Source organism: Bos javanicus, chromosome 2, assembly GCF_032452875.1.
Source record: "Bos javanicus breed banteng chromosome 2, ARS-OSU_banteng_1.0, whole genome shotgun sequence".
NCBI lineage: Eukaryota > Metazoa > Chordata > Mammalia > Artiodactyla > Bovidae > Bos > Bos javanicus.
Window position 1 is genome coordinate 94,627,634 of NC_083869.1, and position 14,372 is coordinate 94,642,005.

Sequence of the window (14,372 nt, forward strand, 5' to 3'; positions counted from 1 at the left end):
TCATCTGTGATCTGGGGAGGAACACCATCAGCAAACCACTCTAGGGTTGTTGTAAGAATTACACAGGATAATGTATATAAGTGCCTAGCACAGTGCCTGGATCATAGTAAGAGCTCAGGAAATATGCAATATCATTTTTATATCTTACTTTATTAGTGCTTTTTTATTAGGGTGTACTATGAAATAATTCACAAAACTAACATATGGTTTTGTTGAAAGGTAGCACATTCTTGGGCTTCCAGCTAGTTTAATGATCACTGGTTCTAATCAGAGAGCCCATTTGATGATATTATTTGTAATTAGTTTAGATAACATTCTGGATTTGTGCTTCATCCTGAAAGAAAACATTAGTTGAAAGATACCACGGGAGCAACAAAATAATGGTTTCTTGCTGGGACAGTAAAGCTACATTACACTCATTCCTTCCTTTCCAAAGGGGAACATTTTGATCCTGTGATAATATTCCATTTAAAGGAGTTTATTTATTTTATGTCAAATGATTTATGTAGATCGAGTTCATTTCTTGTGATGAAGATGGGAATGAAGTAAACTGGGCTTCTTGCTGAAATCTCTGTGACTTGCTGCGATCCAACTGGTTAGAAAATACATCAACTGTCTGACTAAGCAAAAATAAAAAAAGCCCTACAAAAAAACACAAAAAAAATGAGCTTTTCCAAAGAAATCCTGTTTGGGCACTCTCTTACGTTTGATGAATGAGTTATTTACTGACTGCTTGAGAAAAGTGTAAAAAGGAAGAAGTTGTCTTTTTAGAAAATTATTGAAGTGTACTCAGTACAAATTCCATTTGACAAGGTTTGAAAATAGACCTAGTTTTTAACAAATCAAGCTTTTGTTTAATTAAGACTGAAATAAATGAGTGTGAATATTCTTATAAATAATCTAATAGAAAGTTAAAATGAAGAGATACTCTTCACAATCATTTCCTCCACCTGCTCCTATGTTCTGGGGGATAGAATACATTTGTAAGGAGATATGAAAATACACTTTTAAATAGTGTTTGGTATATTATGATCCCTCCTAAGAGATAAACCGTGTTAGGCATGTTCTGAAGTTCCTCCTTCCCTATTCAATCTCTTAGAAATCAAAAAGCAAACCAAGGAGAAATGCCTCCTTATACCATCCCAGAGCAAGGTACCTCTCCCAAACAAGGAAGAATTTAGTCATTTTACTATCTTCAAAATTTTCCATCTTCTTGGTTATTCAATGTAAACAACTGAATTAAATATACATTTTGTGTCTGAGTGTGTTGATAATGATAGAATTACCCTAGAGGTGAATGGCCTTATTTTGAATAATTAATGAAATAAAAGCCCATATGGGGCAGAATGACAATCAAAAGAAGAGTCACATTTAGTATTATCTATACATTTGAGTCGGAGAAGGCAATGGCACCCCACTCCAGCACTTTTGCCTGGAAAATCCCATGGACGGAGGAGCCTGGTAGGCTGCAGTCCATGGGATTGCTGGAGTTGGACACGACTGAGCGATTTCACTTTCACTTTTCACTTTCATGCACTGGAGAAGGAAATAGCAACCCACTCCAGTGTTCTTGCCTGGAGAATCCCAGGGACGGGGAAGCCTGGTGGGCTGCCCTCTATGGGGTCGCACAGAGTCGGACACGACTGAAGCGACTTAGCAGCAGCAGCAGCAGCATACATTTGAGTAATACAATAAACAATTTCTATAGACTTAGTATTTCCCATAAAGTAACCAAACAATTGATTTGACTAAACTCATTTCCTGAACTTGCTGGTGGTTTGGAATTAAGGAGAAAATCATCAGTTCTTCTAAAGGGTAAGCTATGTTTTTAGATATTACTTTCCTAAGTGAATTCTTTCCTGATCTCCACAAGTCTATCCCTCAACTTAAATCAGGGTCCCTGCTCTACACTCTTCCTTTAGAATTTTTATATATTTGAATGTTTGTTTGATGAATCTCTCTCCTCCACCAGACTGTTGCTTCGCTTCCCTTCATACGCCCAGATACTTCCTTCATACTCCCTTTGCTCCCCAGGTGGCGCCAGTGGTAAAGAATCTGCCTGCCCATCCAGTACACACAAGAGATGCGGGTTCGATCCCTGGATCAGGAAGATCCCGACGTAGGAAAATGGCAACCCAGCCCAGTACTCTCGGAGAAGGCAATGGCACTCCACTCCAGTACTCTTGCCTGGAAAATCCCATGAACGGAGGAGCCTGGTAGGCTGCAGTCCGTGGGGTCGCTAGGAGTCAGACACGACAGAGCGACTTCACTTTCACTTTTCAGTTTCACGCATTGGAGAAGGAAATGGCAACCCACTCCAGTGTTCTTGCCTGGAGAATCCCAGGGACAGGGAGCCTGGTGGGCTGGCGTCTATGGGATGGCACAGAGTCGGACACGACTGACGCGACTTAGCAGCAGCAGCAGCAGCAGCCGCCCAGTATTCTTGCCTGAAAAATTCCATGGACAGAGGAACCTGGAGGGCTACAAAGAGTCGAACTGAGAGCACATGCACAAATATTTATTGGCTGGCAGTAAAACTATTCAGTGGGGTTTTTTAAAAAAAATATTTATTTACTTGGCTGCATTGAGTCTGTTTGCATCACCTGGGATCTTTTGTTGCAGTATGCGGGCTCAGTAGCTGTGCCACACTGGTTTAGTTGCCCTGTGGCACGTGGAATCTTAGTTTCCCAATCAGGGATGGAATCCACACCCCATGCATTGTGAGGTGCATTCTTAACCACTGGACCGCCAAGGTAGTCCCATATTTGGTGGGTTTTGAGAAAAGGCATTCACGGTCATGGGCATCTTGGCAACAACTAACATTTATATTTGCTTGAAAGGCAAAGGTGAGTTTGAGAAGGAAATTTCAGCTCTTAATTACCATCAAATCCATTAGTTTTTGTTCTCAGGTCCTCTTTCTTATTAAAGGTGTTAAAAGAATGATGATTAGAGATGTTTTAAATCTGTCCGGCCACTTAATTAGATCAGGATTCTTGAATGAAAACAAGTCCCACTTACAGGGAAAGATGATGAGATTTTTCTCTAAACTATTATCAGAAAATAAATAAATAAATAAATAAACTATTATCAGGAGCAAATTACATCCAATAATGTATGGCTTATAATTAAGAACAGTCTACCTAACTACATTCAAAATGAAGCAAACGAAGCATACGACATTATACGACAGGACCTAATTATACGACACCATTTAACACACTATAGTAATAGGGTAACATCTCCTGAGTACTTGTTATGTGTACTACAACACTAAGCAACTGCATTTTCACATTTCATTCTCACAACAACCCTGTGAAGTACTATTATTATTTCTATGAGGATAAGGAAGGTTGGGCAATTAACAAAAGTGGTGAAGCCCAGACAAGACTTCTGGGTCTGACTTCAGGGACTTCCTTCTTAATCCTTGTACACATGCTCTCTGCAGTAACCACCTGTTGGTGTGTTTATCTCCCTTGCTAAATGTTGAAAGTGTCAAGGGCAAGGTGATAAAGATAAAGACAAAGCTTTACTCGTTTGTGTGTCTCAAATACAGAACAGAGAGTGCAGGAAACATAGTAGGTACTCAATAAAAGTTTAGTGAATGAAGGAGGAAGTGTTTTCTCCATTCTCAAAACTATAGTATGTTGAGTATAGTTTTAGTGTTAGACATAGTTAACTATATAATGTGTATAAATAAAATATACAAACCAAACAAATATTTATGCAATAAAATAAATAATATAGATATATCTTTCTATTTTATTAAATTAATAATCCATATTTTATGTTGAAGCATATGACATTGCCATTTTATTAGGTCAGAAATCATCAAGGACAAATAACAGCACTTTTAAATGGTACCTCATTAAAAAAAATCCATGTCAACTCTTTAGTTACACAATAAGTGGAATGCACCATTACCATATGTTTTCCACTGAAACAGAGGTTTATCATTAACTGCCAAAGAGAAAGATTCATGAAAATTAAGGATGTCATATCTATAAGCACTTTCTACTAGGTCTAGTGATCTAATTTCACATACAAATTATATTTCATGCCCTTAGGTCCTTATGAAAATTCAACCCAGCACATATTGTTAGACTTGACTTGGATTCTCTCTTTTCTGAGCTGCCAGGTTGCATAGTCCATGCAAAAGTCCTTCTTCATAAAGCCCTATCCTTCTAGTATTAACTCTGCCTTTATCCCAAGCCCTGATGCATCCCCTGCTGCTGCTGCTGTTAAGTCACTTCAGTCATGTCTGACTCTGTGGGACCCCATAGACGGCAGCCCACCAGGCCCCGCCGTCCCTGGGACTCTCCAGTCAAGAACACTAGAGTGGGTTGCCATTTCCTTCTCCAATGCATGAAAGTGAAAAGTGAAAGTGAAGTCATTCAGTCGTGTCTGACTCTTCGAGATCCCATGGACTGCAGCCCACCAGGCTCCTCCATCCATGGGATTTTCCAGGCAAGAACACTGGAGTGGGGTGCCATTGCCTTCTCCGATGCACCCCGTAGTGTTCCTCAAACACTTCAGTAATTATTCTGTTTATAACGATGACTTTTTGTTGAATGTTGGAGTCTGTTATATGCAACTGTATAAAGCATTTAAAAATGGAGGAACTGTACTGAAGTGGGTCAGAATATGCCACCCTCAAATATGCTACTTTGGCATATAGATTATTCCAAGTTAAAGTTATGTGAGAAAGAGCTGGTACAAGAAGGATACCCTGACCCTTCTTCGTCCCCAAAGCAGGAAATAACCCTCCTATGTGAAAGGTAGCCTCCCTATATCAGGAGAGTAGAAAGCATCTTTATCACCAGAAATAGGGAATTTGGGGCCAAGAAGACATTATAAACAAAACTTGTTACTTCTTCACTAATTCACTACTCCAAATCCAAACTTCTTTGTCCTATTGATTCTTCACGAATTTATTCTTCGTCTAAAAGGTATACAAGCTGCTTGCCTTGGTTACTGCTTTGAATTTCATATATGGACTCCCGTACACATGAAATTAGTTTTTCTCTTGTTAATCAGTTTTATTTGATTATTACACCAGCCAAACACCTTTGAAAGTAAGAAGGGAAGTTTCCACCTCTCTAACACCCAAATGATTTGGTTATTATACTAAATGATGGCCTGGGTGACCATGGACAGTTCTTAAATTTAACTTCTTTTTGTTTGTTTCTTGCATAAGAAGAAATACCAAAGTAGAACTTCAGAGAGTAACCCTTGAGGCCTTTTAAAGGTCATAGAATAAGCTTTGCTTCTTCATGATTCCTGAGAGATTATGACTTCTTTTTATTTAACTCTTTATATGCTGAACTTCATTAAATAAATTACTTTCTTGAATGTTGTCATCTAGTGGTTGCATTCTTGCCAGCAATACCAGTAAGGTCTCTCTTTTTTGGTGTTCGAAAAAAAGTCCTCCTAAACCATTGCTGCTGCTGCTAAGTCATTTCAGTCGTGTCCGATTCTGTGTGACCCCTTAGACGGCAGCCCAGCAGGCTCCCCTGTCCCTGGGATTCTCCAGGCAAGAACACTGAAGTGGGTTGCCATTTCCTTCTCCAATGCATGAAAGTGAAAAGTGAAAGTGAAGTCGCTCAGTCGTGTCCGACTCTTAGCGACCCCATGGACTGCAGCCTACCAGGCTCCTCCGTCCATGGGATTTTCCAGGCAAGAGTACTGGAATGCGGTGCCATTGCCTTCTCTGTTGAGGGGTCTGAATTCTTTTTCTACTCTACTTCCGTCTTCAATTTAAACACTATACCTCAGTGAGTGAAGGTCGCTCAGTCATGTCTGACTCTTTGCAACCCCATGGACTATACAGTCATGGAATTCTCCAGGCCAGAATAATGGAGTGGGTAGCCTTTCCCTTCTCCAGGGGATCTTCCCAACCCAGGGATTGAACCCAGGTCTCCCGCATTGCAGGCAGATTCTTTACCAGCTAGCTGAGCTACCAGGGAAGCCCTAAGAATACTGGAGTGGGTAGCCTATTCCTTCTCCAGAGGATCTTCCTGACCCAGGAATCGAACCAGGGTCTCTTGCATTGTAGGCAGATTCTTTACCAGCTGAGCTACCAGGAAAGCCCAGGCTGAAGGAAGGACTGCATAATTCCTAGCAAAAAGCTTGTGCCTGATTCATGTTTACTTTTTTTCTACTGACACTATTTTCTTTAACAATGAAGAGAATTTTTCATCTTATTTGAGTATCATGGAATAATCAGTACATATTATGATAATTGAAGAATATGAAAACATAGAATCTGAATAAAAAATTTGTTTCACCAAATATTAGGTATCCACTGTGTGTGCAAGGACCCCATTATATATATCACATTGAACAATGACTTAATAAGCAGAGTTTGGAAAAAGGGTAAGAGGTGAGACTGGAGGGCTCGAAGGAACCTAGCCCATCAGTTTATTTAAGACTAAAGGAAACTGAGTTCCAGGAAGTTTGCTCAGCCTCAAGTCACAAAAACAAATTAGAGACAAAGCTGGGATTAAAATCTGGGGTGACAGACAATTTCAAAATAGCAAGTTTAACAATGCTATGCAGCCATAGATTTGGGGAATGTTTAGAAATTGTCCAATTTAAGAGGATGCTGTGTTATTTATCTGCATTTAGCTAGTTTTGCTTTTTTTCTATCTTTAAAATTTTTATACTATCAGTTTTTATTGTGGTCTTGGCTTTTGCTACTTTCATTAGAAGATTTGTGAGGCAGTAGGAGTGGGGGAAGGAAGGATTGGGAGTTTGGGATTAGTAGATGCAAACTATTACACATAGGATGAATAAAACAAGGTCTTACTTGTTCTACAGCACAGGGAACTGCATTCAATATGCTGTGATAAAACATGCTGGAAAGAGCATGAAAAAGAATATATATATATATGTGTGTGTATAACTGAGTCACTGCTGTACAGCAGAAATTAAACACAACGTTGGTAGTCAACTATACTTCAGAACATTTTTCAAAAGACGTCTCATGAGGCAGAAACCTTTGTTCAAGTTAATGTCACCAAAGAAACTGGATGAATTAGAATGGAAGAGCCTCCACCAGACTGAAGGGTTTAACTTTCAGATCTTCAGGTTAAAGACCTGAAGAAAAAAATAGATGGGAATTCTCAATATTATAAAATTTTAAAATTATACAAATAATGGACTATTAGAGAGAAAGTTTGGGGAAAGAGAAAGGATATATATATCACCTGAAGGGGTCCAGCATGTGCCACTGTGGCATAAAAATTATCTTGAACAGAGGGCGTGTGAGGTCCCAAAAGAACTCAGTTGTCGTAAACCCCCTCCCCAGGAGCAGCAAGGAAAGGTCGACTCTTAACCTCCATGGGCGAGAAGTCTCCACAACAGATCCAAACAATGTCACGCAAACTATCCTGCTGCCCATCTATTCTCCTAAAGGCCTGTTTATGTTCCTCAAAAGTCATTTGTTTTCCCATAAGTGCCCTTTCTCCACCTCCTCCTTCCTTATTTAGATATTTAAGAAGTCACTTGTATTCCTGTAACTGTCCTTCTTTCTCCTCCCTTCCCTTTAAGATGGTGTGAAGTGAAATCGCTCATTCGTGTCCAACTCTTTGCGATACCATGGACTGTAGCCTACCAGGCTCCTCTGTTCATGAGATTTTCCAGGCTATAGTACTGGAGTGGATTACCATTTCCTTCTCCAGGGGATCTTCCCAACCCAGGGATTGAACCCGGGTCTCCCGCATTGTAGACAGACGCTTTACCGTCTGAGCCACCAGGGACCAGGCCCCAGTTCCAGCCCTCCCTTTGAGTGACATTTTTATGTGAAGTCCATCATCTGTCATTTATTAGTTTAATTCATAAGCCTTCAGAAACTGAATTTAAGAGGGTAGAGGAAAAGTTTTCTTCCCTGATAAATCATCAGTTCACCATTAGCTTAACACAGTTGTTTTCAATTTTGTGTGTTTTTCTTCAATTCTTTCATTTCCATTTACCTTTTTACATAATCACAGTCACTGTCAGTATTATGAGCACTTGTCCATGATGCAACATATTCCTCCAAACTATTATTGCCTAATGACTTAAACATTTCACTGAAATAATATATAAGGTTAACTAGCTTTATTTTCTTAATGATTGGAGTACAATTGCTTTACAATGTTGTATTAGTTTCTGCTGAATAACAACGTGAATCAGGTGTGTGTGTGTGTGTGTGTGTGTGTGTGAGTGAGATCCCCTCCCTCCCACCCACCTCTTAAGCAGCTTTCTACTGCTGGATATTTAGATTGCTTTTTGTAAACTATTCAGAAAAAAAGTCTTTGAGCACAAGACTTTTCTTATTTCAGAATTACTTCTGTAAGTTAGCTTCAACTGCTGTAGCCTTTGAGAGGGGAATGTTGGGTTAAATAACTGTCTCTCAGGGAGACGACAGTTAGTAGTAAAGTAACACAGAAAAGGTATGACATTCTTTATAAACTAAAGAACTTAAATTTTAGGTAAAATCATAAATAATATCTGTGAAAAAACAAAAATCATTCAGTGTCTGGAAGAAGTGCAAACGTGATGAGTTTTATACAAAAAGAGAAATTACTTGAACTAGGTAATTTGAGATGTCTGTTGGCTTTTTCACAAAACAAACTAGTGGATTAATTTACCAACAAGTTGGTGAAAGCTTGGGCAAATGAGTTTGTTTGAAGGAAGAATGGCCAGCTTAAGAGAGTAACTGATGGTGAAAGTTCTATTATCAAATTTTCATTTGGTTTTCATTAGTTTCATTTAGGGGAAAAGAATAAACTATTGACAAAGAGCAATTGGTGAACACAGTTATCTGACCACCCAGGGTTAGCCCAACCTTTTCTCCCACATACTTCCCTTCGTCCTGCGTTAGATGAGCTCAGATACCAAATCCTCTAACAGGCAATTGATAATGAGATTTCAAAAACGCAGCAGCAAAAAAGAAATGTTGGTATTGAAGAACCGAATGCTATTCATCTCAAAAAGGAGAAAACCAAGCCACGTTACAACTCAATTTAGAACTTTGTTCCTACCATGTAATCAAAAGAGGGCAAAATCAGTTTTCATCTCAGAGCACCATTTCCTCCTACTCGATTTCACTACAGTGAGCTTTCCACTAATGATGTTAGACATTTCTGAGTCATAACTGCATTTATGAGCTGTCATTTTCTAGGTAAAAGCTGATGAAATGACTGAAAGTTCTTCATTGCGCCTTCCCAATTCCCCCATCCCACCCCAGCAACCTAGTCCTGTTCTCTCAGTGTTTCAGATTTAATCACAGCTGTTGCAAACCCAGTTACACTTTTCCTAAACACTTTTGACAGGACCAAAAATATGAATTTGCACAGAGAGTGTTTCATAAGCTATCAGGAGTCCTTTTCCTTTTTGTTTTTTGCCAGCTGGTAGTTAGTCCAAATACTGCTTTGTAAATAAATCATCTGCAGGCATCCTCATCAGGTCAGCTGCAAACGTGTCAGTGTGAGGAAAACAAGAAAGCACTTACCAGTTAATTTTCTGTGAGGAGAGAAGCTTTTGTGATGTCTGGGTGTAACTTCCCTGCTCCAGAATGAAATGGAGAGTGGTTTTCAGAACAGCTACGTTGGACACTTTCCCCAGCCTCCTCATTCGGCTTTTATCTGGCTTTTGAAATGACACTGTAGAGGAGAATGATGTAGGGTTTCGCTTGAATGTGGTTTTTCCCTTCCTCCTCTACCCTCCATAAAAATTCATCATGTATTCCAGGAGAAAAGTAAGCAGTGAACACACTGCACAGATTAATTCTTCTGCTCAGCATGGACACATGTGTATCAGAGGTTTGTTCCCTGAAAGATCATTGCTGTTGGCTGCAGCGCCTCAAGCTGGAAACCAGCTTCCAAAGGGGGAGGCACCAATCCCTCCTTTGTTTGGATGGGCTTTGGCTTACGAATCAATTTAAAGTTCATTCCAACGTTGGCATGAAAAGAACCACAGAATCTAAGTAGAGCTCTTCAAATGTACCCACGGCTCATTAGGAAAGAGATTTTATTTCCTGGGTTTCAGTGGGAGGAATCAGAATCACACAATAGTTAAGTATGAATTAATATTTTAATTTTTATTTCTTTATTGAGGTGGGTTGAGAGAGAGTTTTCCAGGTTTTGGAGAAATTAAAGATCCGATTCTTATCTCTCATTTCATCTGTGATGAGGGCAGATGAGGGCAAGTCTGTGTACCTGAAGGACTCAGAGAATGAGAAGTGTGGAGGCTGATACTTCACACTAGGAAGCCAGCCCTGATGCAATTAGCTTGTCCATCTGTAGAGCTAACTCGATTTTCTTTAAGGTCAAACATCAGCTTGTCCATGTGAACATTACTAGGTCTTAAAACCTTAGCCAAGCTAATTGAACACTGTGAGGTGTGAGAGGCCAGAAAACACAATTTGTGTCTGATTGCTGTGAGTTCTGAGGGCTTAGGAGAATGGGTCACCCTGAAAGGTGCCTTGTTGAAGACTAAGAATTACTTTGAGAGTTTTATTTTAAGGAACTTCAAGCTCAGGAAAAGCTCCGAAAACTGAGTAGAAGTTAACCATTTGTAAGGGAAATCTTACATTTGTAAAGGAAATTTACATTAGAAAGGGGGCCAGTATCAGGAAGACAGTGATTCCTTTTTCTTTTGAGACTTAACTTCTGGACCTAGCCACCTCAGTTTACCAAACAATTTCTGTTTTCACCAGTCTGTGAATTGCCTTCCCCCACCTTTAAGCCTCAGACCCCATCCTTTTCCTTAGTTCAGGATGGAATATTATCTTCAATCTTCTTTTCAGTGGGGTTTCTGTGTGTACATAATTAAAATTTCCCCCTGTTAATCTTTTATTTGCAGTGGCGGATTTAGCCAAGTATAATGAAAGGTTGAAGGAAAATTATTTTCCCCCTCTACAAGATGAAGTCCAGAAAATCGAAAACAATAATCCTCTGTTGGGGGGCGGGGGTTGGTGAGAGTGGGGTGGGGGCAGACTGGGATAACACTGGGGGATAGAGTGGGTAGGATTTCTCAAACTACACATGTCCCTCAGCCCCCTGGGGATGTACACTCTTCCATGTTTGCCCCCAGTCCTTGATTCCACAGAAATATCACTATTAATAATCTTGGCATATTACTTGTCAATGTTATCTGACAAGTTATCACTGAAGGAGGTGATACCTGATGGATGTGATATCCATTCACTAATTCCTACCCCTTGGCATCAGCTATATTCGTATTTACTGAGTTATATGTTGTCTTCCATAATCACACAAAAGCACAATTTCATCCATAAAAGACACTTTTTTAGAAGAAGCTTTTTCAGGAAGTTTTGGTTACTTTACATGGCTTTAGATTTATTTTCTAGTAGTGGAGTGTGAAGCATCAGGTAGCAAAAAAGACAAAAGAAATGACATTTCACAAGCATTTACTGTGCTCCCAGCACAGTAATCACACTGAAACCCAGGAAAGGATCAGCCTTTTTAGTTTTCTGTTTTAGTTACCACCTAAAACAACAAAGTTGTGACAGATGCTTACTTAGCTTTGAAATTGGTCCCCCCAAGTCAAGGATAGTAAATAAAATCTCTATCCTAATCAGCCCTATACTCTATGCTCTGTGTCTGAGGAGCTCTGCTTCAAAGTCCTAAGGCTTGCCTTATATTTGATCTTTTATTCAAAAGTAGTTAAAACTGAAGTGCTCATGTATACGAGACATTAGCTTACCTGCATTGGTTAAGCTGATGAGTCAGGTCATTGGGGATCTGTGAATTGCAGAGTTGGAGTTCTGTCCCAGGCATTCTGATTCCAAATGCCAAGCTCTTAATGTAACTGGGAAGGGTTAATTTTTGACTCCCTGCGGGATCTGTTTCTCTGACTTTAACCCTGTTTTTGCCGTTTCTATTATTATAATCAAACATAATGGCCTGCCTCAGAGAGCCCTGCCCCCTCTGCCTGACCCTTTTAAAGTGCCTTTGTTTAGCTCACAGGGAGATTATCTGACCCAGCCCACCAATGAAAGACTGTAAGTAAAGGAAACTAACATATCCCCCTGCCTGAGGCTTGCCATTCTAGGAGATAATTGCCAGAGTCAAACGGTCTTTTCACTTTGTTTCCTGGCCTCCCCCCATCCCTGATCCATAAAGGAACCTGGCATCCAGGCCCCAACAAGATAGTTATTTTGAGACATTAGTCAGCCATTTTCTCAGTCAGCCTCAACACTTCGTCCCTCAGATTTATTGGCCTCTAGTGCAGTCCGGAGAGTGAGCTTGGACTCAGTAACATTAAGACACTTAGCTCTATGAGAAAAGGTGTTTCCAGAATCAAGTGACTAGGAGGAAGGGGCAGGAATAACTTCTGCCAAATAAAAGACTTTCAGGACAGTTCCAGCATTTTCTAAATCAGTGCAAGTTCTCTGAAACCTGCTGTGGTCAGGGTTTCAAGGGGTCTTTCTAGAGGGGTGGGTGTGTATAAGCAGGTCTAAAGGGCCAGCTGGGCTCAGAGGGAAGATACACAGTGCCTCTATCATACTATTTTTGAGGAATGGGATCATTCTTTAAAAATAGTTTTTCTCCACTGATACTTGAAATTTCACTCTTAGAAAATCAGTCTTTTGAAGAGAGTACGTTTTAAAAGAGAAACTTTGTATTAAGTAAGGTTCTAGTGGTTAGAATGGACTGGGTGCTTTTAAGATGACTGTCCCTTCTCCTTACTCCAACCCCTCCAGAAAAAATTGGGATAAGTAACTTGGTCTCTGCAGAGGATGAGATGGTTTGATGGCATCACCAACTCAATGGACATAAATTTGAGTAGACTCTGGGAGTTGGTGATGGACAGGGAGGCCTGGCATGTTGCAGTCCACGGGGTCGCAAAGAGTCAGACATGACTGAGTGACTGAACTGAACTGAACTGAACTTGGTCTCCCATATCTTGCAATGATCAAGAATATCTTTATTCTTTTCCTTTCTTGTATGATGATAAAATAGCAAATTTACCTCAAACACCTAAATACTCTGATGATAGAAATTTCAGAAATAGACATTTGAGAAAACACAATAGATCACAGTGGGTTTTGTTACTGACCATTTCTAATATTTTTGTTGTTGTTTGTAAAAAGAAAAAAAAAAAATTGGCCCAGAACATAACCTCTGGGAAAGAGACAATGTGATAAGATGGATATTTTCTTTTAAAAGAAACTGATCTGTGAAAAAGGCAAAAACCTCACTTCTTTTGAGTTTTTTTCCTCTTGTCATACAGGGAGATGACTATCTCCTTGTGTAAATGCCCTTCGTAGGCCTGTTTCTTTGGGGTAGGCAGAGTCAGAGATTATACCTGGGGGCCTTTAGTGGGTTAACAGTGAGCTTTTCCTTGGGATTTAAATGGCAGACTCAGTTCTTTGGGAGGTCACAGCAAGGAGCCATGCCCATGTGGCCATATAGGGCCGCTTCCATGCACTTAAACCAGACAATTCTTAACAGCCACAGAAGACAAAGCCAGCTTCAAATTCTTGCTTTAAATTTTGTACAATCCCTGCAGGAACCTAGCCTGAGGATACTTAGTAAATCTGTCAAAGGAATTAAAATATAGCTTTTTAATTAAGATATACAAAGCTCTAATTACCTGCGGAAATGAGTGGAACAACTTCTATTGTTGTCTTTTACTTGAAAAAAACCTCTTTTAATATGCCAAATGCCAGCTCAAATGAAATCTACATACTGAGACTTAGAATGCTGTTCTTAACTACCTATCTCAGAGGTTCTGAGCCTGAAACCTTTGGAGGGCCAAGCAAACACTCACCCCTCAGAAGGTGCCCATGCAGTGCAGCGGCAAGGAGTCCGGTGGGCCAAGGCTTCCAGGCTCCGTGCTCTGAATCTTTGAGGTAAAGAATTTCTCTGGAAGAACTGGCCGCAGCTACCCAGAGTCTTGAAAGAAATATTTCTTCTTTTTGTAACCAAGGGAGGTAAATAATCTTTTAACTCATTGCCCTACAAAGAAAAAAAAAAGTGGTTGTCAGTAGTTAAATAAATTTGGTGTATATCACTTAGTCCACAGGCATCTGGGTGACACCATCCTTGGCCCTGACTCAAGAGAAAGGAGGACTCTGGGGCTTCAGGCCACTCCCAACTATTTACTGTAATTATGCTTCTTTTCTCGTTAAACTGCAGATTATGGATGTGATATAAGTGTAGCTGGATTTTTCTAAGATGTCACATTTGGGGAAAGGAAAGGATCAGAAAATAAATTGTATTTTCTCAACTTCTGTAACTGATTCAATCACTACTTGCATTTTTATTAGGAATTTTGTAGCCTGCGGGTGAACTGCAGCTGAGGACCTATTTTGTTTGCGTCGCAGTGTTTTTCTAGAGTTTGAATTAATTTCCATCATTTAA

General features: G+C 39.9%; 1 protein-coding gene across 5 annotated transcripts in view; it reads right to left on the bottom strand.

The window, feature by feature from the left end:
- Positions 1–13,987, bottom strand: part of CMKLR2 (chemerin chemokine-like receptor 2) — a 56,187-nt gene extending 42,200 nt beyond the window's left edge. Inside the window, exons 1-2 of one of the 5 annotated variants that reach the window (XM_061382472.1) lie at positions 13,780–13,987; positions 9,494–9,644 (exon numbers count right to left, since the gene is read on the bottom strand). In XM_061382472.1, coding sequence (XP_061238456.1) covers positions 9,494–9,615 — 122 coding nt within the window. In that variant the 5' untranslated portion in view covers positions 9,616–9,644; positions 13,780–13,987. Of the gene's footprint in view, positions 1–9,493; positions 9,833–13,779 lie in introns of those variants that run through there. The other 4 variants (XM_061382463.1, XM_061382511.1, XM_061382491.1 and 1 more) reach the window with 4 other exon arrangements.
- Positions 13,988–14,372: the final 385 nt, after the last annotated feature.